We start from the raw sequence: 25,306 nt of genomic DNA on the forward strand, positions 1-25,306 counted from the left end.
CTTACCTGCCCAGGCTGGCTTTGAAACTTGATCCTTATATCTCCTGGATAGCTAGGATTACAGGCTTGAGCTGGCCTCTGGCTGTTTCTTTTTCTTTTGGTGCCATGGATGGTACTCCGGGCCTTATTATACATGCCAAACAAATATTCTACATCTGAGTTACATGCCCAACTCCCATAATTTTCAGCCACAGTTGGCACTTTACACCTGAGCCATGCCTCCAGTTTTTTGTTAGTGGATCTTAACATCCATATATTGTTCTTGGTGATCAGTAAGGCTTGAACACACTCAGAATAGACTCAATAGTACTGTAGCTGTCTAGATGAATGTGTGAAGCTATGTGCATGAAGAGAAGAAAGCAAGCTCTTATCTGTAAAATAGGTAGTTAGGTACATACACACATACATATATATATATATATATATATATATATATACATATGTGTGTATAGATATATAATATAGATATATAAATCTATCTATCTATATATCTCAAACTGGTTTTCTTTCTCTGGAGAATCCTAATTGAGGCAAGCCAGGGAATAACTTGATGGTAGAGCACTTGCCTAATATGAGGCCTTGAGTTCCATCCCCAGTGACAAAAGGGAAAAAAATGGAGGTAAAATAAAAAACATTCCAAATAAGCAAGCTCTGAGACACTTTGTTGTTAGCAGATCTTCCTTACATGTACTATTAAAGATTTGTCAAACCGAAAAGATAGGATACCAGATGGTGACTTGAAGAAAAAACATTGTAAATGTTAATTATAGAAGTAAATATAAAAGACTATAAATAAATTGTTCTTTTATTATCTTAACTGAATTAAAGGCATTTGCATAAGATAAAACTGTAATTTTGAGTTATAAGTATGTAATGTGTACTAATAGCAAAAAGGAAAAGAGAAGTAGAGTTCTATTGCAGTTTTTTACAGAAAGTAAATTAGTAGTATTCTGAAGTAGAATAGATTGTGACTAGTTAAGATACATGTTGTGATTGCTAGAGAACCTACTAAAAAAATAAGGAGGAAATATATGTTTTTTAAAAACTATAATGGCACATTGAAAAATATCTAAAGAATAAAAGTAAAAGGGGAATAGACTTAGAAAAGATATGACATATTTTAAAAATGATATGACATATAGACCACAAATAGTCATGTCCAACCAGTTGTAAATGAGTTAAACACTTTAGTCAGAAAGTATAGATTGAGCCAGGTGCCAGTGGCTCACACCTGTAATCTTAGCTATTTGGGAGGCTGAGATTGGGAGTTTCATAGTCTAAGGCTAGCCTAGGCAAACACATGACTTCTTCTTAACCAGTAGCTCTGTACAGTTGTACATATTTATAATCCCAGCTATCATAGAAAGTCAAAAATAGGTGGATCATGTTCCAGATGCTTGGCAAAGCTGTAAGGGAGATCCTATCTCAACAATAACCAGCGCAGCCAAGCAACAATGTCTCAAGCCTATAGTCCTAGTTACTTGCAAGATGGAAATTGAGGGATCACATATGAAGCCAATCTCTCTCAATAGCTTTGAGTAACTGTTATCCTAGATAGAGGGGAAGCACAATAGCTGGACCAGTGGCATATGGTCGCAGAAGTAGAAGAATCACAGCCAAGGGCAGCCCAGGCATAAAGGAGACTCTAGCTCAAAAGTAACCAATGCAAAAAGAGACTGGAGATATTACTCAATAATAGGCCACTAGCCTAGCAAGCACAAGGCCCTGAATTCAATCTCCAGTACTGCCCCAAAAGGGAAAAACAAAAAAGCGAAACAAAAACAAAAAAACTAGTTCAATAATGGGCTTCATACTGTAAATTACTACTTAGTAAGTCTGAGTTCCTAAGCTTAAGCACCAGTATGGCCCTTCGAAAATATTTTGCATAAATTTAGTGAATGAGTCAGCGATTCTCCTGAGAATCTATCAAGAGCAACATATTTCTATCCTGAGACTTGTTGGAGAACGACCATAGCATCATTATTCACCATAGGCAAAAAATGGAAGCAATCTAAATTTCTATCAGCTAGTGGGTAAGCAACAGGGTACTGGAATACTATTAAAAGGAACAGACTGTTAAATAACATGCTTCAGCAGCATGAACCTCAAAAAATACTAATGAAGAGTAAGAACAACCAGATATAAAAGATGAAACTGTATAATTACATTTTGTAGAATTAATGTGGATTAATATGAAAAACAATCATTAAAGACAAATCTAGTTGCTTGAGACTGGGAATAGTACAGGCACTGGTTGTGGTTTGACATTAGAGATTTTGATGGTATTAAAAGTTTATATAACCAAGTGCTGGTGGCTCACACCCCTCTTTGAGATCTGAGGGTCATAGTTCAAAGCCAGCCCAGGCAGGAAAGTCTGTGAGACTCATATGTCCAATTAACCACCAGAAACCCACAAGTAGTGCTGTGGCTCAAGTGGTAGAGTGCTTGCCTTGAGCTACAGAGCTCAAGGACATTGCCCAGGCCCAGAGTTCAAGCCCCAGGACTGAACAAAAAAAAAAAAAATTATAAAGTAGAAATATGGAGTTGGGGATTTACCTCCAATCAAAGTTAGAAGGCTTACATAGCTTACCAAGACCTGAGTTCAAACCCCATCACCACCAAAAATAAATAAATAAAATTTACAAAAAGCCGTTAAAAGTATATGCTTTAATGCCATTGAATTCTATGTATGTGAATTATACCATTATAAAGCTTATGTGTGTGCACATGCACACACGTGCACACGTGTGCGTGTGCCAGTAATGGAGCTTGAACTCGAGTTGGGATCTGTCCTTTAGCTTTTTTGCTTAAAGCTAGCACTCTACCACACACAGCTCCACTTCAAGCTTTTTGGTGTTTAATTTGAGGTAAGAATGTCATATACTTTCCTCCCCATGCTGGCTTTGAACTAAAATCCTGAGATCTTAGATTCCTGAATAGCTAGGATTACAGGTATGAGCCACTGGCTTCTAGCTTCCCAAACTTCTTTTGTTCCTTCAAATGTTTTGTTTTTATTTTTTGATTATTCAGGTGTTTGTGTGTGTGGGTGTTGTGTAGTACTGTGCTAAAAGCAAGTGCTCGGGGCTGGGAAGGTGGCTCAGTGGTAGAGCGCTTGCCTTGCATGCCTGAGGCCCTGGGTTCGATTCCTCAGCACCACATAAGCAAAAAGAAAAAAGCCAGAAGTGGCGCTGTGGCTCAAGTGGTAGAGCACTAGCCTTGAGCTGAAGAGCCGAGGGACCGTGCCCAGGCCCAGAGTTCAGGCCCTATGACCGGACCCAAAAAATAAATAAATAAATAAAAGCAAGTGCTCTACTACTTGAGCCAGTCCACCAGCTCATCATTTCTTTAAGTATTTGATTGTGTTGTTGTATAATAATATTCAACCTTTTGCTATATTTTTTCTTTTGTAATTCACAGATTAAATGGGTAATAAATTATTTTTATTATAGCATTTTGTTTTTGTTTTTATGTATTTTGTAGGTAACTACCATAGAAATATAAAGCCGGGAACCGGTGGCTCACGCCTGTAATCCTAGCTACTCAGGAGGCTGAGATCTGAGGATTGCCGTTCAAAGCCAGCCCGGGCAGGAAAGTTCATGAGACTCTTATCTCCAATAAACTGCTAGAAAACCGGAAGTGGCACTGTGGCTTAAGCGGTAGAGCGCTTGCCTTGAGCTGAAGAGCTGAGGGATAGCACCCAAGCCCAGAGTTCAAGCCCCATGACAAAAAGAAAGAAAGAAATATAAAGTAAAAAGGCCATAAAGTCTTCTGAGAATTTACAAACAAAAAAAGGGATTAGGGCATAAATAACATTTATTGATTCAGCAATCTCTAGGCACTGTGGTTTCCATTTGTATTATGGTCATCTAAACAAAGTCCTATTATGGTCATCTAGACAAAATCCTTTTTCGCTGTTTCTGATGTGAAGCATATCATCTAAGCTGGTTTTGAGATTTTGGGCTCATAAGAGATTGGGATTGCTGTGTGGAGTACCTGTCATTGGTTTTGTTCACTATATATCATCAGAGATACCATAAAATGCTTTTTTTTTTTTTTTTTTTTTTTTGCCAGTCCTGGGACTTGAAGTCCGGGCCCCGGCACTTTTGCTCAAGGCCAGCACTCCACCACTTGAGCCATATCACCACTTCCAGCCTTCTCTGTTTATGTGGTACTGAGGCATGGAACCCAGGGCTTCATGAAGAAGCGCTCTACCACTAATCTGCATTCCCAGCCCCGTTTATTCTTTTATTTGTTTTTTTTATTTTGTTGGTTGTGGGGCTTGAACTCTGGGCCTGGCCACTGTTCCTGAGCTCTTTAGTGCCTTACCTTTTGAGCCACAGCCCACTTCTGGTTTTCTGGTGGTTAATTGAAGATAAGAGTCTCATGGACTTTCCTGCTGGGGCTAGCTTTGAACTGTGATCTCAGATCTCGGCCTCCTGAGTAGCTAGGATTACAGGCGTGAGCCACTGACACACCACCTTGCTTTTGATTTTTTTTTTTTTTTTTTTTTTGCCAGTCCTGGGACTTGAACTCAGGGTCTGGGCACTGTCCCTGAACTTCTTTTGCTAAAGGCTAACAATCTACTTCTGTCTTTTTCTGTGTATGTGGTACTGAGCAATGGAACCCAGGACATGCATGCTAGGCAAGCACTCCACCACTGAGCCAACTTCCCAGCCCTTGATTTTTTTTTTTTTTAAATCCGGTTGTGGGGCCTGAACTCTGGGCCTGGGCGCTGTACCTCAGCTCTTCAACTCAAGGCTAGCCCTCTACCACTTGAGCCACAGCGCCACTTCTGGCTTTTTTCTTTTTGCTTATGTGGTGCTGAGGAATCGAACCCAGGGCCTCAGGCATGCAAGGCAAGCGCTCTACCATTGAGCCACCTTCCCAGCCCCCAGCCCTTGATTTTTTAACTATAAGATATAACATTATTTAACAGCTATTAAATGTGAAAACACCTTTAAGTTTTTGATGATAAAATACTTCTAACAGATGTACCATCTTAACTTTTTAAGTATTATACAGTATTGTTAAGTAGATTCACAATATTGTGCAACCAATCCTCATAATTTTTCATCTTTTGAAAGATAATTTTAAGATCAAAATAAAATACACTAGTGGGCTGGGAAGGTGGCTCAGAGGTAGAGAGCACTTGCCCTGCATGCATGAGGCCCTGGGTTCAATTCCTCAGCACCACATAAGCAGAAAAAGAAAAAAAAAATTTGGAAGTAGTGCTGTGGCTCAAGTGGTAGAGTGCTAGCCTTGAGCTGAAGAGCTGAGGGACAGTACCCAGGCCCAGAGTTCAGGCCCCACGACCCAAAAAAAGAAAAAAAAATGAAAGAAAATACACTAGTAACTTTAGCTGTATGTGTCAGAGGCAGAAATCAAAATTGGCTTTAAAATAATAGAAATTTATTTTCTCCTATAATGTGAGGATGTTGACAGTTTTAAGCTGTGTTCTGCAGTAATTTGGAAACTTTCTGGCTTCCTGCTTTTCTTTAAAACTGTGGTCTTCAGTTTCATGACTCAAGATGCGGTACCAGTTGTTTTAAAATATTCTGAGGACAGAATTGAAAAGGAAAGAAGTGGCACATCCTCTCCTAAGGATACTCCTAAAAATCACACACATCACTTTTTGCTTTTTATCTCATTGGCCAGGACTAAGTTACCATAACATACAAAGCTTACAGGATAATATAGCCTTCTCTCTCCCTAGCTATATGCTACCTAAAAATTAATTCTGGTCTGTCTATAAAGCTTGAAGAATAATTAGATGACTGGTAACTTTGAGCAGCAGGGGTCACCATAGAGCAAGTGTTTCTTGTTTTCTGCATGGAATCATGCCTCCAGCCAAGCTTGTGAAGATAGAATCTGTAGACTTTTCTGCCAGAGTTCACTTCCTACCTCAATTCTCCAACCTCAGCCTCCTGAGTAGCTAAGATTACATGTCTGAGCCACTGGTAATTGGCTCCTTTTTTTTTTTTTTTTTTTTTGCAAGTCATGGGGCTTGAACTCCGGGTCTGAACACTGTCCCTGATCTTCTTTTGCTCAAGGCTAGCACTCTACCACTAAGCCATCCCCCCCACTCCCCCTACCCTAACCCCCCCACCCCCCGTGCCAGTCCTGAGACTTTAACTCAGTGTCTGGGCACATTCACTCTGATTTCAAGGCTAGTGCTCTACACTTGAGCTACAGCTCTACTTCTTGGTTTTTGGTAATTAATTGGAGATAAAGAGTCTTACAGAGTTTTCTATTGGGGTTGCCTTTGAACTGTGGTCCTCAGCTCTCAACCTCCTCAGAGCTAGGATTAGAGGTGTGAGCTACTGGCACCTAGCCCCATTACTTCCTTGTACAGGTACTAGGGCTTGTATTCCAGGCCTTGGTGGTATCCCATAGCTTTTTTGCTCAAGGCCTGTATTCTACCACTTGAGCCACAGTTTTGGCTTTCTTGGGGTTAACAGGAGATAAAAGTCTCACAGAATAGCCTGTTCCAGATGGCCTTAAACCACAATCCTCAGATCTCTGTGTTCTAGGATTATGTATGATAGCTACCAGATCTGATGATCATGATTGGAAGCCATCCTAAGCAGAAAAGTTTGTGAGACTCCGGTTAACCACCAATATGCCTGAAGTGGAGCTGTGGCTTAAGTGGTAGAGTGCTAGCATTGAGTAAAAAAGCTCAGGGGCAGAGGTGGACTCTTAGTAGAGCATTTTTTTGGGGGGGGGGGGAGGGGTCGGTCATGGGGCTTGAACTCTGGGTTTGGGTGCTGTCCCTGCGCTCTTCAGCTCAAGGTGAGCGCTCTATCACTTGAGCCACAGTGCCACTTCCGATTTTTTGATAGTTTATTAGAGCTGAGAGTCTCATGGACTTTCCTGCCTGGGCTTTGAACCTCAGTCGTCAGATCTCAGCCTCCTGAGTAGCTAGGATTATAGGCATGAGCCACTGGCGCCCGGCTTAGTAGAGCATTTTGTCTAGCATGTTCAAGGTCCTGGGTGATCTCTATCCCTAGAAGAAAACAGACTTTAATAAATAACCTTATGGAAGCTTTATTTTTCTGCATGATATATAAGACACAAAATAATTATGCTGTTGCACCTTCTGAACACCTTCTGGAAAAATAAAATATAAGCCAAGTTTATGGACTCAACTCATCTTAGTATTTCCTTCCTTTTCTTCTCTCCTTTTTTTCTTTCTTTCTTGCTCTCCACAAAGTCTTATTCTGTAGCTAAGGCTAGCCTTGAATTCATGATTTTTCTGCCTTATACTTCTGAGTGCTAAGGTTGTAGGCATGCACCACCATGCCTAGCTTCTTAATTTTATTTTAACATAATCCTTAGTAATATGATTTTGAGTAGTAAACCTTTTGTAGCTCAGTTTCCTTATCGATAAAGGTGATAGGGTAACACCATATAGTTTTTGCCTTAGAAAATTTCTTCTCTTGAGTTGAACATTCTAAGTAATTTTTAAAAAAAAATTTTTTTTGGTCAGTCGTGGGGCTTGAATCTCTGGGCTTGGGCACCGTCCTTGCACTCTTCAGCTCAAGGTGAGCGCTCTACGGCTTAAGCCACAGTGCCATTTCCGGTTTTTTAGTGTTTATTGGAGATAAGAGTGTCATGGACTTCCCTGCCAGGGCTGGCCTCTTGAGTTGCTGGGATTATAGACATGAGCCACCAGCACCTGGCTTCTTTTTGACACAATGGCTTTGTGTTTACAGATGTTCTCAAATAGTGATGAAGCTGTGATCAATAAAAAACTTCCCAAAGAACTACTGTTAAGGTAAGTCTGAATACTCCTCTTTTTTGGTTGGGAAGAGGGTGTTGTTGATTTGTTTTTTGGTATATTTTTGTATATTTTAAAAGGTGCAGTTATATTACTAATTCTCATTTATATATAGTTGTCTATAATTATCAGATTATTATTTTTCTTTACTTTTCCTTTTAGTTTGTTTTGGTGCTGGTCCTGTGGCTTGAACTTAGGGCCTGGCTTGGGCACTGTCCCTGAGCTTTTTTGCTCAAGGCTATCACTCTGCTAGTGAAGCCACAGTTGTATTTCTGGATTTTTGGTGGTTAATTGGAGATAAGAATCTCATGGACTTCCTTGCATGAGCAGGCTTCCAACTTGATCCTCAGATCTTACCCTCCAAACTCAGCCTCCTAAATAGCTGGAATTAGAGGAATGAGGCACCAGTGCTCAGCCTGATACAATTATTACTCAGCTTATTTCAAGTTCCAAAATACTATGACTAGCCTTTGGTCACTAAACAGCAAAAGTTATATTCTTTTAAGCTAACAACAATTATTTCTTTTAAGCTAACTAGGAAGCTTTTCACATTTAAAGTTAGCTGTAGAGTAGGAATCTAGTCCTCCTTTTTCAGATTAATGCTTCAAGACTTCTGCCTGGTAACACTTTTTCTATATGGATTAGAAATCATTTGTCATCCCTAATGTAATTGAATTCACATGTATGTTATCAAGTAAAAGGTCACTTTCTCCTGTTTTTGTTTTTGTTTTTGTTTTTTGTCCGTCATGGGGCTTGAACTCTGGGTTTGGGCGCTGTCCTTGCGCTCTTCATCAGCTCAAGGCAATCTCTCTACCACTTGAGCCACAGCGCCACTTCCAGTTTTTAGTGGTTTATTAGAGATAAGAGTCTCACGGACTTTCCTGCCTGGGCTGGCTTTGAACTGAGATCCTCATATCTCAGCTTCCTGAGCAGCTAGGATTACAGGGGTGAGCCACCAGCGCCCAGCTATGTTTTAGAAGAGCAGTGTTATCTTCATAAATTGCTCACTTATTTTTTTAACATGTTTGTTTGATTGAAGCTCTGCCTTTATGTGGTAGAAACTACTTTTCATATAATAATGTTTTTCCTCTCTTTTAGGATATTTTCTTTTCTGGATGTTGTTACTTTGTGTCGCTGTGCTCAGGTCTCTAGGGTAAGAATGGTTGACATGGTTACCAGGGGATCTCTTCCTGACACTGAGAATGATAGCCTATACAGCAGGCTAACCATTTATTTTACATGCTATCTTTGTATGTTATTATGTATCAAAGGATGCCGTTTTACTCGTGGTACATCCATCCCCTGTAATACTGTAGGATTCTGCTATATATACTGTCTCTAACATTTTGTGACTCCTATTTGCATAATATAAACAGAGGAACCATTTTAAGTTAGAAAAAAAAAACATTGACAATGCAAATTATAAGGCCAGGCTTAGATTAAAACAAAAAACAAAAACCAGAAACATAAAAAACACGTTTTAATTTTTTTGAGTGTTTACCAGTCTTGGGGCTTGAACCCAGGGTTTGGACACTGTCTCTGAGCTTTTAATGCTCAAGGCTAATATTCTACCACTTTGCCACAGTTCCACTTAAGTAATTTTTGGGTACTTAATTGTAAATAAGAGACTCATGGAGTTTCCTGCCTGGGCTGGCTTGAAACCACAACCCTCAGATCTCAGCCTCCTGAGTAACTAGGATTATACTAGCACACAACCAGGACAGCTTCTTTTAATGTTTTAGTGAGACTGCCAGAGAGAATAGGGACAGGGAGGGGAAAAGAAGGAAATCAATTAAAGTAGATTGAAAGTTAGGTGCTAGGGAAGTTTTTGATCCTTTAAAATCATTGATTAGATGAATTGTGAACTTGAATATTACTGGTTTTTCCTCTTCATTTTAGCTTCTGCTCATTCTATCTTTCTTCAAAATAGGCCTGGAATGTTCTGGCCTTGGATGGCAGTAACTGGCAGCGAATTGACCTGTTTGATTTCCAGAGGGATATTGAGGTATAATTATGTTCTGTGTGGCCCCATTTCTCTTGCTAATAATTACAGTATGGAACAGATTAGGCCTGGCCATATAAATCTTATTTTCCTTGGAGAGAGAAATTTTTTTTAGTACTTCTAAACTTTATAGAAGAGTTTCTTTATTTTTTCTTTGAGGTTAAGTGGAATTATTTCACTGAAAAAAAATGCTACACTATGTTGAATTATTTTAGTGTTGAAGTAGTACTAAAAGTTTTTTTTGATTTGGGGGTTTTTGTGTTTTTTGCCATGGAAATATGAACCTGCGTTTTATAGTTTTTCTTTTTAAGAGAGCCATTTTATAATTGTTTATTAAAAATAAGTAGTTATGGGCTGGGAAGGTGGCTCAGTGGTAGAGAGCTTGCCTTGCATGCCTGAGGCCCTGGGTTCGATTCCTCAGCACCACATAAGCAAAAAGAAAAAAGCCGGAAGTGGCCGCTGTAGCTCAAGTGGTAGAGCGCTGGCCTTGAGCTGAAGAGCTAAGGGACAGTGCCCAGGCCCGGAGTTCAGGCCCCAGGACCGGACCCAATAAATAAATAAATATAAAAAAAATAAGTAGTTAAGTTTGTTTGGGTGATAATTGAGTGTGTGTGTGTGTGTGTGTGTGTGTGTGTGTGTGTGTGTGTGTGTGTGGTGGTGGTGGTGGTGGTGGTGGTGGTGGTGGTGGTGGTGGTGGTGGTGGTGGTGGTGGTGGTGCTTATGGGGCTTGAACTCTGAGCCTGGATGCTGTCCCTGAGCTCTTCAGCTCAAGGCTAGCACTCTACCACTTGAGCCACAGTGCCACTTCGATTTTATGATAGTTTATTAGAGCTGAGAGTCTCATGGACTTTCCTGCCTGGGCTTTGAACCACAGTCCTCAGATCTCAGCCTCCTGAGTAGCTAGGATTACAGGCGGGAGCCCCCTGTGCCTGGCAAACATATTAGTCTTAAAGGCATTTTCATTCTTGGGAAAACAAAGATACAGTTAAATTTTGGAGAAAAATTAAAGAAGAATAAAACAAAAAAATCAAATTTTCAATTGCTAAAGAGAATTTTTTTCCTTCCTTTCACTCACCCTTTCCCCCATTTCCTCTTTTAGTATAACTCATTATCTTTAAAGTAGAAAGCATAATGGCTTAAGCACAAACTATTTTAACCTGAATTTAAACTCTTGGATTCTTTGCTCTAGTCATGAGAGTGAAAACATGGCTTCTTCATAGTGTTGGAAGGACTAGATGAGAAGCTTTTAAGTTTCAGCAAAAACAAATTATCTTGATGCTCAATGTAAGGAATTTTGTAACCTCAGGTGAACTTTACATTATTTTCAGAAGATACATTTCAAATAGTACTCCCAGACGTTATGTTCGATTTTGTTTTACCAAAATTTTCTGGTCTACATAATATGCTTGTTTAAAACATATGCCCACAGAATCATTCAACAGGTTTTTCTGTTTGAGTCCCTGTTGTATGCAGAGTACTCACAGAGCCATAATAGAACTCGAGAGTGCCATTCCTCCAGTACATATTACATAAGTTATATATGTAAATATGCATTATATTACAAATATAAATATGTTCCTCAAGTACAAATTAAAAAATAAGAATATAGAATTTGAGCATGTTTCAAGTAGATGAGTTAATCAGGAAAGCTCTATTGTAAGAAGTTACATTTTTCCTACTTAAGTCTTTGGTACAAGTAGAAGCAGTCTTTTCTCTCTGTTTAAAACTTGTTAGAAACATATATTTTTTGCAAAAGCAGTGAGGTAAATTATCTTTTTGCTTGCCTGTCTCTTTTTATAGGGCCGAGTAGTGGAGAATATTTCAAAACGATGTGGGGGCTTTTTACGAAAGTTGAGCCTACGTGGGTGTCTTGGAGTTGGAGACAATGCATTAAGGTAAGAAAAATAACAGTTGATTAACCTCTTTGATTGAGGAGAACAGTTCATCTCATCTGGAAAAGTCTAAACCATTTTTAAATTTCTAAGTTGTTAAAAATGCAAAAGTATATACTTTGTTTACAACACAAAGATTAATTGATAATAGGCAATTTTGTAAGAAGATTGTGTGTATACTGTAATCTCAGCAATGAGGCAGGAGTTTGAGGCCAATGGGAGTTATGTAGTGAGACCCTTCTCTAAAGCAGAAACAAAGAGCTGAGGTGTGGCTCTAGTGATGAGTATCTGCCTAGCAGGAGTTCAGACTACAGGACTACACATAAATAGGTGTTGGTAGAGTGCTGCCAGTGTGCAAAAGCAGTTGGTACTAAGTTTGAGTCCCAATCTCAGACCTAAAAAAAAAAAAGCAAGAAAACAATTAAGAACAAATCTTTCCCTCAAAATTACCACCAGGCACCAGGGACTCACACCTGTAATCCTAGCTACACAAGAGGCTGATATTTAAGGATCACAGTTTGAAACCAGCCTGGGTTGGAAAGTCTGTGAGACACTTATCTACAATTAAGCACCCAAAAAGCCGTAAATGGACGTGTGACTCAAGTTTCAAATGGTAATGTGCACCAGGTGCCTGTGGCTCACATCTGTAATCCTAGCTGCTCAGAAAGCTGAGATCTGAGGATCATGGTTCAAAGCCAGCCCAGGCAGGAAAGTCTGAAAGATTCTTATCTCCAATAAACCACTCAAGAAACCAGAAGTGGTGTGGCTCAAGTGGTAGAGCACTAACCTTGAGCTGAAGAGCAGAGGGACAGTGCCCAGGCCCAGAGTTCAAGCCCCAGAAGTAACAACAACAACAGCTAGCCTTGAGCTAGCCTTGAGCAACAAGGCTCAAGAACAGCACTGAGGCCCTCAATTCAAGCTCCTAGACCAACATCCTCCCCCCCCCCCCAAAAAAAAAATTACCCATCACAAATAGTTCTTTTCAGCCAGGTGCCGGAGGCTCAAGCCTGTAATCCTAGCTATTCAGGAGGTTGAGATCTGAGGATTGATGTTCAAAGCCAGCCCAGGTAGGATAGTCCATGAGACTCTTATCTCCAATAAACCACCAGAAAACCGGAAGTGGCACTGTAGCTCAAGTGGTAGAGCACTAGCCTTGAGCTGAGGAGCTGAGGGACAGTGCCCAGGCTCAGAGTTCTAGCCTCATGACTGACCAAAAAAAAAAAAAAAAAAGTTCTTTCTTTGGAGTTTTATCTGTTTATGAACTTTTTGAGGGGGTAGGGTGCTAGTACGGGAGCATGATTGCAGGACCTTTTACTCTCACTTTGCTTTTTTGCTTGTGTCTGGCACTCTACCATGCTTCCCTCCACTTTCTGCTCTTTGCTGGTTAATTGGAGATAAGGATCTCTCAGATTTGTCTGCCCTGGGTTGGCTCCAAACCTCAGGTGTCAGCCTAAATAGCAAAAATTATAGGTGTAAACCACTGGCACTTGGCTTTTTATTTTTTATGTCTGGTATTTTGCCTGCATATTTGAAATTTTTTACTTTTTTTCTTTCCTATAAAGGACCTTTGCACAAAACTGTAGGAACATTGAAGTACTAAATCTTAATGGGTGTACAAAGACTACAGATGCGTAAGTATTGTATCTTTTAAAAGGGTAAGTCATGGGCAATATATCTGGTCTATAATAACCTCAATTGTAAGTTAATAAATTTAGCAACCTTAATCTTAGTTTATGGAGGAACCATTTTAGGAGAAAATGATAGGAATGTAGAATTGGAATGAAAAACTTACTTTGAAATCCTTTCTTAAATATTGATAGTGAACTTTAAAAAAAAAATCCACTGGGCAAGCTAGACACTGGTGGCTCAGGCATGTAATCCTAGATACTCAGGAGGCTGAGATCTGAGGATCATGGTTCAAAGCCAGCCTGGGCAGGAAAAGCCATGAGACTCTTATTGCCAGTTGACCTCCAAAAAGTCAAAAGTGGAGCCGTGGCTCAAGTGGTAGAGTGCTAGCCTTGAGCAAATTAGCTCAAGGACAATGCCCAGGCCCTGAGTTCAAGCCTCAGGAGCTACAAAAAGAATGAAAAAACTTACAAGGTTAGGAGAGGAGAAAACACAAAGCAACAAGGATGAAAGTGATCATTCTGAAGCACAATAGTAGTTCCCCCGTGTTTTCAGTTTTCTTTTTCATAATCAAATGATTGTGAAATATGAAATGGGATATTCCAAAAATAAACAACTCAGAAATTTAACTCTTCTCACAATATATTGTTATGATTGTGCAATTTTATTATGTTGTTAATTTTTTACCATGCCTAATTTTCAAATTAAACTTTATTAGGTATGTAACATAGCATTAGTAAGATTTGGTACTGTTTATTATGGTTTGAGGCATCTGCTGAGGAGAGTAGTCTTTGAACCAATGTTTCTCACATTTTCCTGCTTGTTTACATGTCGTGTTTTTGTTGTTTTTATTTATTTGTTAGTGGTATTGAAATTTGAACTTAGTCCCTCTTGCTTGCTTGGTATGCATCTACCCCTGAGTCATGTCTCTAGCCCTGTCTTCTTTGTTTTTCACTGAAAGTGAGATATTCTGTATACTATGTTATTTAATTTTCTTTTTGTCTTCCTTATAGGAGTGGGGAACAGATAGCCCAAAGGCCATAAAAATCTCTCAAAATTATTTGACACATGGGGCTGGGATGTGTCTCAGTGGTAGAGTACTTTCCTAGCATGCATGAAGCCGTAGGTTCTATTCCTCAGTATCACAAACATAGAATAAGCCTGAAGTGGCAACTGTGGCTCAAGTGGTAGAGTGCTAGCTTTAAGCAAAAGAAGCTCAGGGTCAGCACCCAGGCCCTGAGTTCACAAGCCCCAGGACTTGCAAAAAAAATTTTTTTTTGACACATGACAAGACACACAAACATGCTTCTTGTCAGCTGCCCATACCTATCTGCCAGTATTGAAAAGTTTTTTGTACACCCGATAAATGATGTTCCAAATACCCAAATGGCCCTGAGCAGAATAAATTTCCCATCCCTGCAAGGATAAGAGGAAACCACTGTATTATGTTTTATGCTTTTATTTTAATAACACTGTTTATGTTTTAATTGTGTAAAACTTTAAAATTAAGATTCCCTAAAAATTGAAAACAAAATAAAATACATGTTGGAGCTTTAACGCTAAGAAATTTATAATCATAAGAAATTACTTCTAATGACTTTTTTCTTATGAAAATTTTAAACATATACAGAACTATATCAAATAATATAATAAACTCTTTACCAAGTTCCAGGTATTGTCAGTCTATGGCCACTATAGTTCCATCTATAACCCCACCCCACCTACTTATCCCCTCTCATTTTGTTCCTTTTTTTTTTTTTTTTTTTTTGGTCCATCATGGGGCTTAAACTCTGGGCCTGGGTGCTGTCCCTGAGCTATTAGCTTGAGGGGAGCACTCTACCACTTGAACCACAGCATTATTTCCAGTTTTCTGGTGGTTAATTGGGGATAAGAGTCTCATGGACTTTTCTGCTTAGGCTGGCTTTGACCCATGACTCTCAGATCTCAGCCTCCTAAGTAGCTAGGATTACAGGTCTGAGCCACCAGCATCTGGCATTGTGTTACTTTGTTGTTGTTGTTGGTCGTGGGGCTTGAACTCAGGGCTTGGGCGCTGTCCCTCAGCTCTTCAGCTCAAGGCAAGCACTCTACTGCTTGAGCACAGCACCACTTCCTGTGTTACTTTTTTAAAAGAAAAATATTGCCCTGCACCAGTGACTCTTGCCTATAATCCTAGATACTCAGGAGCCTGAGATCTGAGAGCCCAGCCTAGGCAGGAAAGTGCCATGAGATGGTTATCTCCAATTAACCACCAGAAAACTGGAAGTGGCTCTGTGGCTCAAGTGGTAGAGCACTCCCCTTGAGCTGAAGAGCTGAGGGACAGCACCCAGCCCCAGAGTTCAAGCCCCACAACCAAAAAAAAAAAAAAAAAAGATGGTGGGCAGTGTATATGTCTCAGGACTGAAAAATAAATGGCATGAGCCATAAAAAGAAAGCCTGGAGGCGCGGGAAGATGGCTCAGTGGTAGAGTGCTTGCGTTGCTTGCATGAGGCCCTGGGTTCGATTCCTCAGCACCACATAAGCAGAAAAAGCCAGAAGTGGCACTGTGGCTCAAGTGGTAGAGCACTAGCCTTGAGCTGAAGAGCTGACGGACAGCGCCCAGGCCCAGAGTTCAGGCCCCACGACCGGCAAAAAAAAGAAAAAGAAGAAGAAGAGGAAAGCCTGGAAGCACTTATAAAGCAGAGTTGTAGGGTTTGGAGGCATGGCTCAATTAGTAGATGCAAACCAAAGAGTGAAAGCATCAGGTACCTAGTTCAAGTCCCAGTCTTGGAACTAAAAGCAAACAGTGTTGTAAAAAGGAGCCCAGTGGACTGCAGTGGCTCACAACTATAATGTTAGCTATGCAGGAGGCTGAAATCTGAGAATTATATGTGGTGGAACCAGCCCAGTCAAGAAAGTCCATGAGGGGCTGGGAAGGTGGCTCAGTGGTAGAGCGCAAGCCTTGAGCTGAAGAGCTCAGGGACAGCGCCCAGGCCTTGAGTTCAGGCCCCATGACCGGACCCAAAAAAAAAAAAAAAAAGAAAGTCCATGAAACTCTTCCAATTACCTACTTAAAAAGCTGGAAGTAGTGTTGTGGCTCAAGTGGTAGAGCATTTAAGCAAAAAACTCAAGAAAGGCAATTAAGCCCTGATGGAGGTCAAGCCTCAGGACCAGCATTTACATAACAAACAAAAAACCCAAGCAGTATACCAAAATCTTGGTAATTTGAAGAGAATAAAAAGAGTGAAGAGAGACTAAAGTAGCTGAAATCGTAGCAAGAAGGGAACTACTTGAAAACAATTATAAACTTGTACCTGGATCTGGCCAGGTATCACATTGGATATGCACAGTTTGAGAATACCACAAAGCTTAGTATATATATGAAGAAAAAAAATCAGGAAACTATAAGCTGAAAAAGTATTAGATGGAAAAGTTGTAACCACTCAAAACAAATCTTCTGTTATTGTTATTGTTGTTGTTGTGGGACTTGAACTCTGGGCCTGGGAGCTGTCCCTGAGCTCTTCAGCTTAAGGCTAGCACTCTACCGCTTGAGCCACAGCACCACTTCCAGTTTTCTGAGTGGTCCATTGGAGATAAGAATATCATGCACTGGGGCTAGGAAAGTGGCTCAGTGGTAGAGTGCTTGCCTTGCATGCATGAGGCCCTGGGTTCGATTCCTCAGCACCACATAAGCAAAAAAATAAAAGCCGGAAGTGGCACTATGGCTCAAGTGGTAGAGCGCTAGCCTTGAGCTGAAGAGCTGAGGGACAGCACCCAGGCCCAGAGTTCAGGCCCCACGACTGGACCCAAAAAAAAAAAAAAAAAAAAAAAAAAAAAGATCATGCACTTTCCTGCCCAGGCTGGCTTTCAACAGGATTCTCAGACTTCCCTGCCCAGGCTTGTTTTGAACCTAATTCTCTGATCTCAGCCTCCTGAGTAGCTAGCATTATATAGGCATGAGCCACCAGCACCTGGCCAAAAACCACTAACTCATGTAAATAAACCAAGTAGGTCCAGAACTAGAAGAGACAGGCAATAGATACCGACCCAGGACTATAAATATTGCTCAGTGGTAGAGACTTGCCAAACATTACCAAAACCTAGAGTCGTATTCCTACCCCCTCCAAGAAAATCCTACAAATTAATATATACTTTATAATCTACTTATTTTAAATTCTTTTTTTTTTTTTCCCGTCAATTGTGGGGCTTGAACATTGGGCCTGGATGCTGCCCCTGAGCTCTTCAGCTCAAGGCGAGCCATCTGGCTCTTGAGCCACAGCACTACTTCTGATTTTCTGGTGGTTGATTGAAGATGAGAGTCTCATGGACATTCCTGCCCAGGCTGGCTTTGAACCACAATCCTTAGATCTCAGCCACCTGAGTAGATAGGATTACAAGCGTGAGCCACTGGCGCCCAGCTTTGAAATTCTTTAATAGGAAATTATAGTGATAATAATGCAGATCATTAGTGGCTTGCAACAGAAGGAGGAAGGGGTGAAATGCATGTACTGGTAATGGTAGACAGGGACATTTTGAAGAGTTGTAATAATCTTTCTACATTGCCAGGCTTGCTGGCATCTAGCTATGATCCTTATAATTTTGCTTAAACAGAATTGCAAGTTCAAGGCCAGTCTGAGCTATCTTAACAAATTTCAGACCAGCAGGTTCATAGCAAAAAACCTCTATCAAATTTTCTGTATTTCTCTTGGACTGATAGTCTTAAGGGGTGTACATTTGAAAAACTTAATTGGCTTGTACACTTAAACAAATAGATTTTATTGTGCATGATATGTACTTCACAGTTAATTTAAAAATACATTTTTCAGCTTTCTATGACCACCCCAAAACTTAAGAAGAACAGCAGTCATTGAGGGATTTCTAGCATGTGGGAAAGAATATGTCAGCACATTCTCTCACAGCAACTATAAAGATGAAAAAAAATGGTCAGAACAACTTTCTGAAAAGAAAAAGACACAAAACAAACAAGTATTTACTAATGAGAGCTACTGTTCTTCAGTAAGAACAGTGTGAGTCTGTGAAATTCTTGCGGCTCCTTCTCCTGTCCTCACCCACTCCCCACCCCCGGCACTTGCTCTGAATAGTTCATTAGAACAGGGCAAGCAGGCTGTAAAAAACCATCAGCTTTGGAGCTAATGCTATAGAATAGAAGTCTAGTACTTTCTTGGGCTAAACACTAAGCTGTAAAAACAGGATTGACATTAGAAGCCCAGATTTAAAACTAAAACCAAAGGTTAGAAGTGTAACTTAACTAGTAGAGCACTTGTAGGCCCCAAATTGAAACATGGTCATAAATACAGTTTTTCATCTAACACAATTATTTAAAAAAAAAAAACAGTAAAACTTAGGGAGAAGTAGAATTTAGTCATTAGGGAGAAAGAACCCAAGTAGAAATTCAGGGGTTGGAAATACACAATTGAAGGATTCACTAGCAATCTCAGTAATGGATCAGAAAGCAAAATGATAACCAGTAAACTCAAAAATAGATTCATAGAAATTATCCACTCTGAGCTGGACTCCTCCAATGCCTCACATCTTTTTTTTTTTGGTCGGTTGTGGGGCCTGAACTATTGAGTCCCTCAGCTCTTCAGCTCTACCACTTGAGTGGTACCAAATGCCTCACATCTTTTATTTATTTTTGGGGGGGGGTCCGATCGTGGGGCCTGAACTCTGGGCCTGGGCACTGTCCCTCAGCTCTTCAGCTCAAGGCTAGCGCTCTACCACTTGAGCCATAGTGCCACTTCCGGCTTTTTTCTTTTTGCTTATGTGGTGCTGAGGAATCGAACCCAGGGCCTCAGGCATGCAAGGCAAGTGCTCTACCACTGAGCCACCTTCCCAGCCCCATGCCTCACATCTTACAGTTTTTCAGGTAGCTGAGATGTAAGGATCATGATTTGAAGCCAACCTGCATAGAAAAGCCCATGACTCATCAGTTAGCCAGCAAAAAGCCAAAAGTTGACATGCGGCTTCAGTAGTACACCACCAGTATGGAGCAAAAAAGCTAAATGAGAGCTTGAGGCCCTTAATTCGGAGTTCAAATGCCAGGACTGGCACCAGAAAGAAACAAAAGAAGAAGAAACCGTTCAATCTGAACAGTGATAAAAATGGAGAGAATCTCAAACTTAATGACATTATCTCGAGTGCCATTGTCCCTCTTTTGGAAATTTCAGAGAACAGCAAGGGAAAAAGCAGAATATAATGACTTAAAGACTCATCCAGCCAAGTGCTGGTGGCTCATGCCTGTAATCCTAGCTATTCAGGAGGCTGAGATCTGAGGATTGCCGTTCAAAGCCAGACTGGGTGGGAAAGTCCGTGAGACTTATCTCCAGTTAATCACCAAAAAAACAGAAGTAGTACTGTGGTTCAAGTGGTAGAGCACTAGCTTTGAGCTGAAGAGCTGAGGGACAGCGCCCAGGCCCAGAGTTCAGGCCCCAGGACTGACAAAAAAAAAAAAAAGTGAAAAGTCTGAACTCTTTATCTAAAAGACAAGATTGTCATCATGTATTAAAAAGACCTACTAGGTGCTGATGGCTCATGCTAGCCTGAGCACAGAGAGGTTCAGGGACAGTGCCCAGGCCCTGAGTTCAAGCGCCAGGACTGGCAAAAAGACTTCATCTCAGAGTTGGAGGTATGGCACAATTGGTAGAGTACTACCCAATAAACAAAATTGTCAGGTACCAAGTTCAACTCCCTGGTCCCAGGCAAAAAGAAAGGACTCTATCTCAATGGAAAAAGCTTGGCAAAAGAGACTCCTATCTCCAAATAATTGCCAAAACGCTGAAAGTGGAAATGTGACTCAAAGGGTACGGTACTAGCCTTGAGAGAAAAAGAAGATGTAGAAATTCCCACTGTCCCAACAGAACAATCTACCCAGTGATTGTAGAACACGCAATTTTTTTCAAGCACATGTGGAACCTTTTTCAGAAGACACTAAACAAACCTTCATAAATTTAGAAATACTGAAATAGTTTTCTGACCATAACTAGAGAATTGATACACAACCGAATCATTTCTGTGAAGATACCAGGTATTTGAAATTTAAAGCACAATAGTTTGACTAATTCATGGATTGTAAAATTTAAAAATATTCTGAGCGTAGTTAAAATGAAAAGCTATTAAAGTGTATGGGATGCAGCTAAAGCTGTGGTATAGCTCTGGGATGCAGCTAAAGCTGTGGTATAGCTCTGAATGCCTATGTGGAAAAGTAAATCAAAGCTCCATGTCATGAGCTGTGGTTCATATCTAATCATGTCTCGGGAGGCAAGATCAAGGCCAGCCCAAACATAAACAGAAGACCTTATCTCAGTAGCTTGACATTGCAGTAACACGAACCTGTCATCCTAGTTATGTGGGAAGCATAAAAAGGCAGATCACAGTACAGGCCTGCCAAGCATACATGTAAGCCCCTATTGTCTCACAAAGAAATAATAATCCCCCATGGTGGTATACACCTTCTATCTTGTCACTGAGGATGCTGAGATCAGCCTGGGCTATATGGTGAAACTCTGTCTGGGGATGGGGGGGAAGTTAGATGCTGTGACTCACATTTTTTTTATCCTAGCTACTTGGGAAGATGAAATCCAGAGGATTATGGTTTGAGGCAGATCTTCCAAAAAGTTAGACTCTATGTCAACACAGAAGTCAGGCTTGGGGTTGTATTCCTAGGAGGCTCTAGATGTAACTCAGGCAGAATTGAAAGACCTTAAATGAAAAATAACTAAAGCACATAAGGAATAAAAGTGTGGCTAAAGTGGTAGAGTACAAGGTCTTAGTTCGAAACTCAGTACTACCCAATTTAAAAAGTAAAGGAGCCGGGCGCTGGTGGCTCACGCCTGTAATCCTAGCTACTCAGGAGGCTGAGATCTGAGGATCGCGGTTCAAAGCCAGCCCGGGCAGGAAAGACCGTGAGACTCCTATCTCCAATAAACCACCAGAAAAAACCGGAAGTGGCGCTGTAGCTCAAGTGGTAGAGCGCTCGCCTTGAGCTGAAGAGCTGAGGGACAGCGCCCAGGCCCAGAGTTCAAGCCCCACGACCGACCAAAAAAAAAAAAAAAGAAAAGGAAAGAGAGAGGGTAGGATTGGGGTTTGGGTCAAATAGTGGAACACTTGCTCACGGCAAAAAAAAAAAAACAACAACTCTGGGACAATTACTCAGGCACTGAGATCAAGTCCTAGAACTGGCACTAAATAAATAAATGAAGGGAGGGGGTAAGGATGGTATAAAAATAATAGAGTATTAGTAAATGTTGAGATTTAATTATAGGGCCTCTTTTCTCTGTATTATTCATTGTGTACATTTGAAACTTTTTACAATAACTTTAAACAATTAAACTGAGAACTTGAATATTGTAGGCAAAGAGCCTTTAAGATTCATGGAATCTTTACTCATATTTCCTGTGTGGGGAGCAGGGACTGTTACCCTTCTAATTCTCCCTGCACTTTCTCATGTTAAACTAGAATTCATAAAAAGGAGTTGAGGGTCTAGTCGCTGGTAGAACACTTGCCTAGCATGGATGAAGCCCTTGTTTCTGTCCCCATTCTGGAAAAAAAAATGTAAAAAATAGTAGGCAGCAGTATTACATAGCTTTATCCTTTGGATACCTTGTAAAAATCCAGTTCTTCGGTTATTTATTGCAAAGAGTTACCTTGAATCGAGATTAAAGTGAAAGGACAGAGGTAACTTTGGTTCTCATGTTTATCTACATACTTGTGAGAACTGGTTGTAGCTTTTTGGTGTTTCTAGATTTTTTTTTTTTTTTTTTGGTCTGTCAGTCATGGGGCTTGAACTCTGGGCCTAGGCACTATCCCTGAGCTATGCACCTCAAGGCTGGTGCTCTACCACTTGAGCCACAGAGCCACTTACAGTTTTCTGGTGTTTTCTTGGGGATTAGAGTATTGTGGAGTTTTCCTGCCTGGGCTGGCTTTGAACTTTTGAACCGTAATCCTCAGATCTCAGCCTCCTGAGTAGTTAGGAATACAGGCATGAGCCACCAGTACCTGGCTTCTAGATTTTTTTTTAATGTCTGTAGACCTTTTAGAGTTTATAGTGTACTGTTAATAGCTATTAATAGTTCCTGATCAATCAAGCACCATCTTTCTTTGATGCAAGTTTTCATAAGCAAACCTTTCATACATATTTGCTTCTTCCTCAGTGTGAAGGTCTCATGGTTATGACTTTGAGGAGAGTATGAAAATATTACAGTTCTGATCTGATCTACATATGAATGTTCACTCAGAAAAGTTGATAATAAAGATGTGGTTTTATTTATTCAGTATTTTTTTCTTTTCTTCACTTCCAGTACATGTACTAGCCTTAGCAAGTTCTGTTCCAAACTCAAGCACCTTGATTTGGCTTCCTGTACATCAATAACCAACATGTCTCTCAAAGCTCTGAGGTAAATTTCTCATGATAAGCATGTTCATTATTATATGACTTTCAAAAATAACTAATATGCAGTTGGAATTACAGCCAGCTATGTTGTAGTTTTATTGAATATGTGTTATACTTCAGATTCAATATTTTGTCTTACTACTTACTATTTTTACAGTTACAGGATATATTCTAGTGAAATGACCGGAGGTAACTAGGATTTCTGAACAAAGTAGTACAGTTGATGAGTGAATGATTAGATCTTTTTAAGGCTTATTAAAACAAAAAGAGAGAGAAAGAAACAGAAAAGGGCACATGTCCTTATCTACCAGCTTCTGAAGAGGCTGAGATCTGAGCACTGAGATTCAAAGCCAACATAGGTCCAGGCGCTGGTGGCTCATGCCTGTAATCTTAGCTATTAAAGAGGCTGAGATCTGAGAACCATGGTTCAAAGCCATCCTGGACAGGAACATCCATGAGACTCATCGCCAATTAACCACCAGAAATCTAGAAGTGGCACTGTGGCTCAAGTGGTAGAAAACTAGTCTTGAGCTGAAGAGCTGAGGGGACAATGCCCAGACCCAGAGTTCAACCCCCACAACTGACCGAAAAAAAAAAAAGCCAACCTGTGGGGCTGGAAAGGTGACTCATTGGTAGAGCGCTTGCCTTGCATGCATAAGGCCTGGGTTTGATTCCTCAGCACCACATAAGCAAAAAGAAAAAAGGCAGAAGTGGTGCTGTGGCTCAAGTGGTAGAGCAGTAGCCTTGAGCTGAAGAGCTGAGGGATAGCGCCCAGGCCGAGTTCAGGCCCCACAACAGGACCCCCCCCCTCCCCCCAAATAAAAAAAAAAGCCAACCTTGACAGGAAAGTCTGTGAAACTCTTAACCTCTAATTAACCACCAAAAAAGCTGAGCATGGAGGTGTGGCTCAAGTGGTACAGCACTAACCTTGAGCAAAAAAAAAACAACTCAGGGACAGTGCCCAGGCTGTGACTTTAAGCCTTAGAACCCAACTAAATATGTAAATAAATAACTGGTTTATATGTCTCAACCTAGTTTGTATAAAGTACTTGAAACATGTACCTGTCATTCGATAGGCTATCAATAAATGTTCATTATTTTCATATTCATGTACTTTTTATTTTTATTTATTTTTTGGGGGGGGTCCAGTTGTGGGGCCTGAACTCTGGGCCTGGGCACTGTCCCTCAGCTCTTCAGCTCAAGGCTAGCGCTCTACCACTTGAGCCACAGCGCCACTTCCGGCTTTTTTCTTTTTGCTTATATGGTGCTGAGGAATCGAACCCAGGGCCTCAAGTATGCATGACAAGCGCTCTACCACTGAGCCACCTTCCCAGTCCTCATGTACTTTTAAAAGTACTTTACAGAAGATGGGTTTTAAAAGGAATTTTAAATGCCCATTCTTTTTGAACAGTTGCCCTTTAGCTACCCTTTTATAGTCCCATGAATTGGCTACACTTACACATATTAAAATTTAAGCTATAGAAATGTTGCTGTGACTCAAATAAAGCACCAGCCTTGAGTGAGAAAGCTAAAAAACAATGCCTAGGCCCTGAGTTCAAGTTCTAGTACTAACACACAAATAGATAATTTAGTTTAAACTTAAAATTAAACTATTAGAGCCAAGTGCTAGAAGCTGATGCTTATAATCCTAGCTGTTAAGGAGGCTGAAATTAGAGGATCACAGTTCAAAGCCAGCCCGGGCAGGAAAGACTATGAGACTTTTATCTCCAGTTAACTAGCAAAAAGTTGGAAGTGAAACTGTGGCTCAATTGGTACAGCACTAACTAGTCTTGGGCACAAAAGTTGAAGGACAGTGCAGTGTCCTGGGTTCAAACCCCAGGACCAGCAAGAAAAAAAAGAAAGTGGCTCCATTTGGACTTCTTTTAGGAATATTGAACACATACATATTTAAGACTGTTCCCCATATATGACAATAAATATAATAAGCTGGGCCCCAGTGGCTCACTCCTGAAATCCTAACTGCTCAAGAGGCTGAAATCAGAAGATCACAGCAGTTCAAAGCCAGCCTGGGTTTATTTCCAGTTAATCACCAGAAAGCCAGAAGTGGCACTGTGGTTCAAAGTAGCACAGTGCTAGCCTTTAGCAAAAGGGCTCAAGGATAGCACCCAGGCCCTGAATTCAAGCAGCACAAGCAACAAAAATAAATATATAAATGAAACATTTTTCATTTATAGAACATTTTTACCATTGGTCTCATTTAGATGAAAAGCTTGAGTAGTAGATAAGTCAGATATTTACACATTAAAACAACAACAACAACTAGCGGCTAGGAATGTGGCTTAATGGCAGAGTGCTTGTTTAGATTGCATGAAGCCCTGGGTTTGATTCCTTACTACCAAATAAAACCAAGTTTAGCCAGAAGTGGTAATGTAGCTCAAGTGGTAGAGTGCTAGTCTTGAGCACAAGGAGGCTAAGGGACAGTGCCCACGTCCTAGGACTGGCAAAAAATAAGAAATAAAAATAATTTTTAAATAATTGCAGGTTCTGTTGAGATAATTGAGTAAGATATTGTTGCTGCCCTATTACTGCATGACATATTGGTAGAACTCAGAAACTGTAATTAGAGAGAATCTAGAGAGACTATGTCTGTCTTAGACTCAAGGC

At 40.5% G+C, this 25,306-nt stretch overlaps 1 protein-coding gene across 2 annotated transcripts in view; it reads left to right on the forward strand.

Annotated features, from left to right (window-relative positions):
* Fbxl20 (F-box and leucine rich repeat protein 20) overlaps window positions 1-25,306 on the forward strand; it is a 69,920-nt gene that overhangs the window by 27,880 nt on the left and 16,734 nt on the right. For both annotated transcript variants that reach the window (XM_070028140.1, XM_070028141.1), the window contains exons 2-7: window positions 7,712-7,773; window positions 8,875-8,929; window positions 9,707-9,781; window positions 11,579-11,673; window positions 13,233-13,301; window positions 22,590-22,685. In XM_070028140.1, the coding sequence (XP_069884241.1) occupies window positions 7,712-7,773; window positions 8,875-8,929; window positions 9,707-9,781; window positions 11,579-11,673; window positions 13,233-13,301; window positions 22,590-22,685 (452 nt within the window). The remainder of the gene's footprint in view (window positions 1-7,711; window positions 7,774-8,874; window positions 8,930-9,706; window positions 9,782-11,578; window positions 11,674-13,232; window positions 13,302-22,589; window positions 22,686-25,306) is intronic.

The sequence above is a fragment of the Dipodomys merriami genome, unplaced genomic scaffold (genome assembly GCF_024711535.1).
Source record: "Dipodomys merriami isolate MVZ:Mamm:240054 unplaced genomic scaffold, mDipMer1.0.p SCAF_19, whole genome shotgun sequence".
Lineage (NCBI taxonomy): Eukaryota > Metazoa > Chordata > Mammalia > Rodentia > Heteromyidae > Dipodomys > Dipodomys merriami.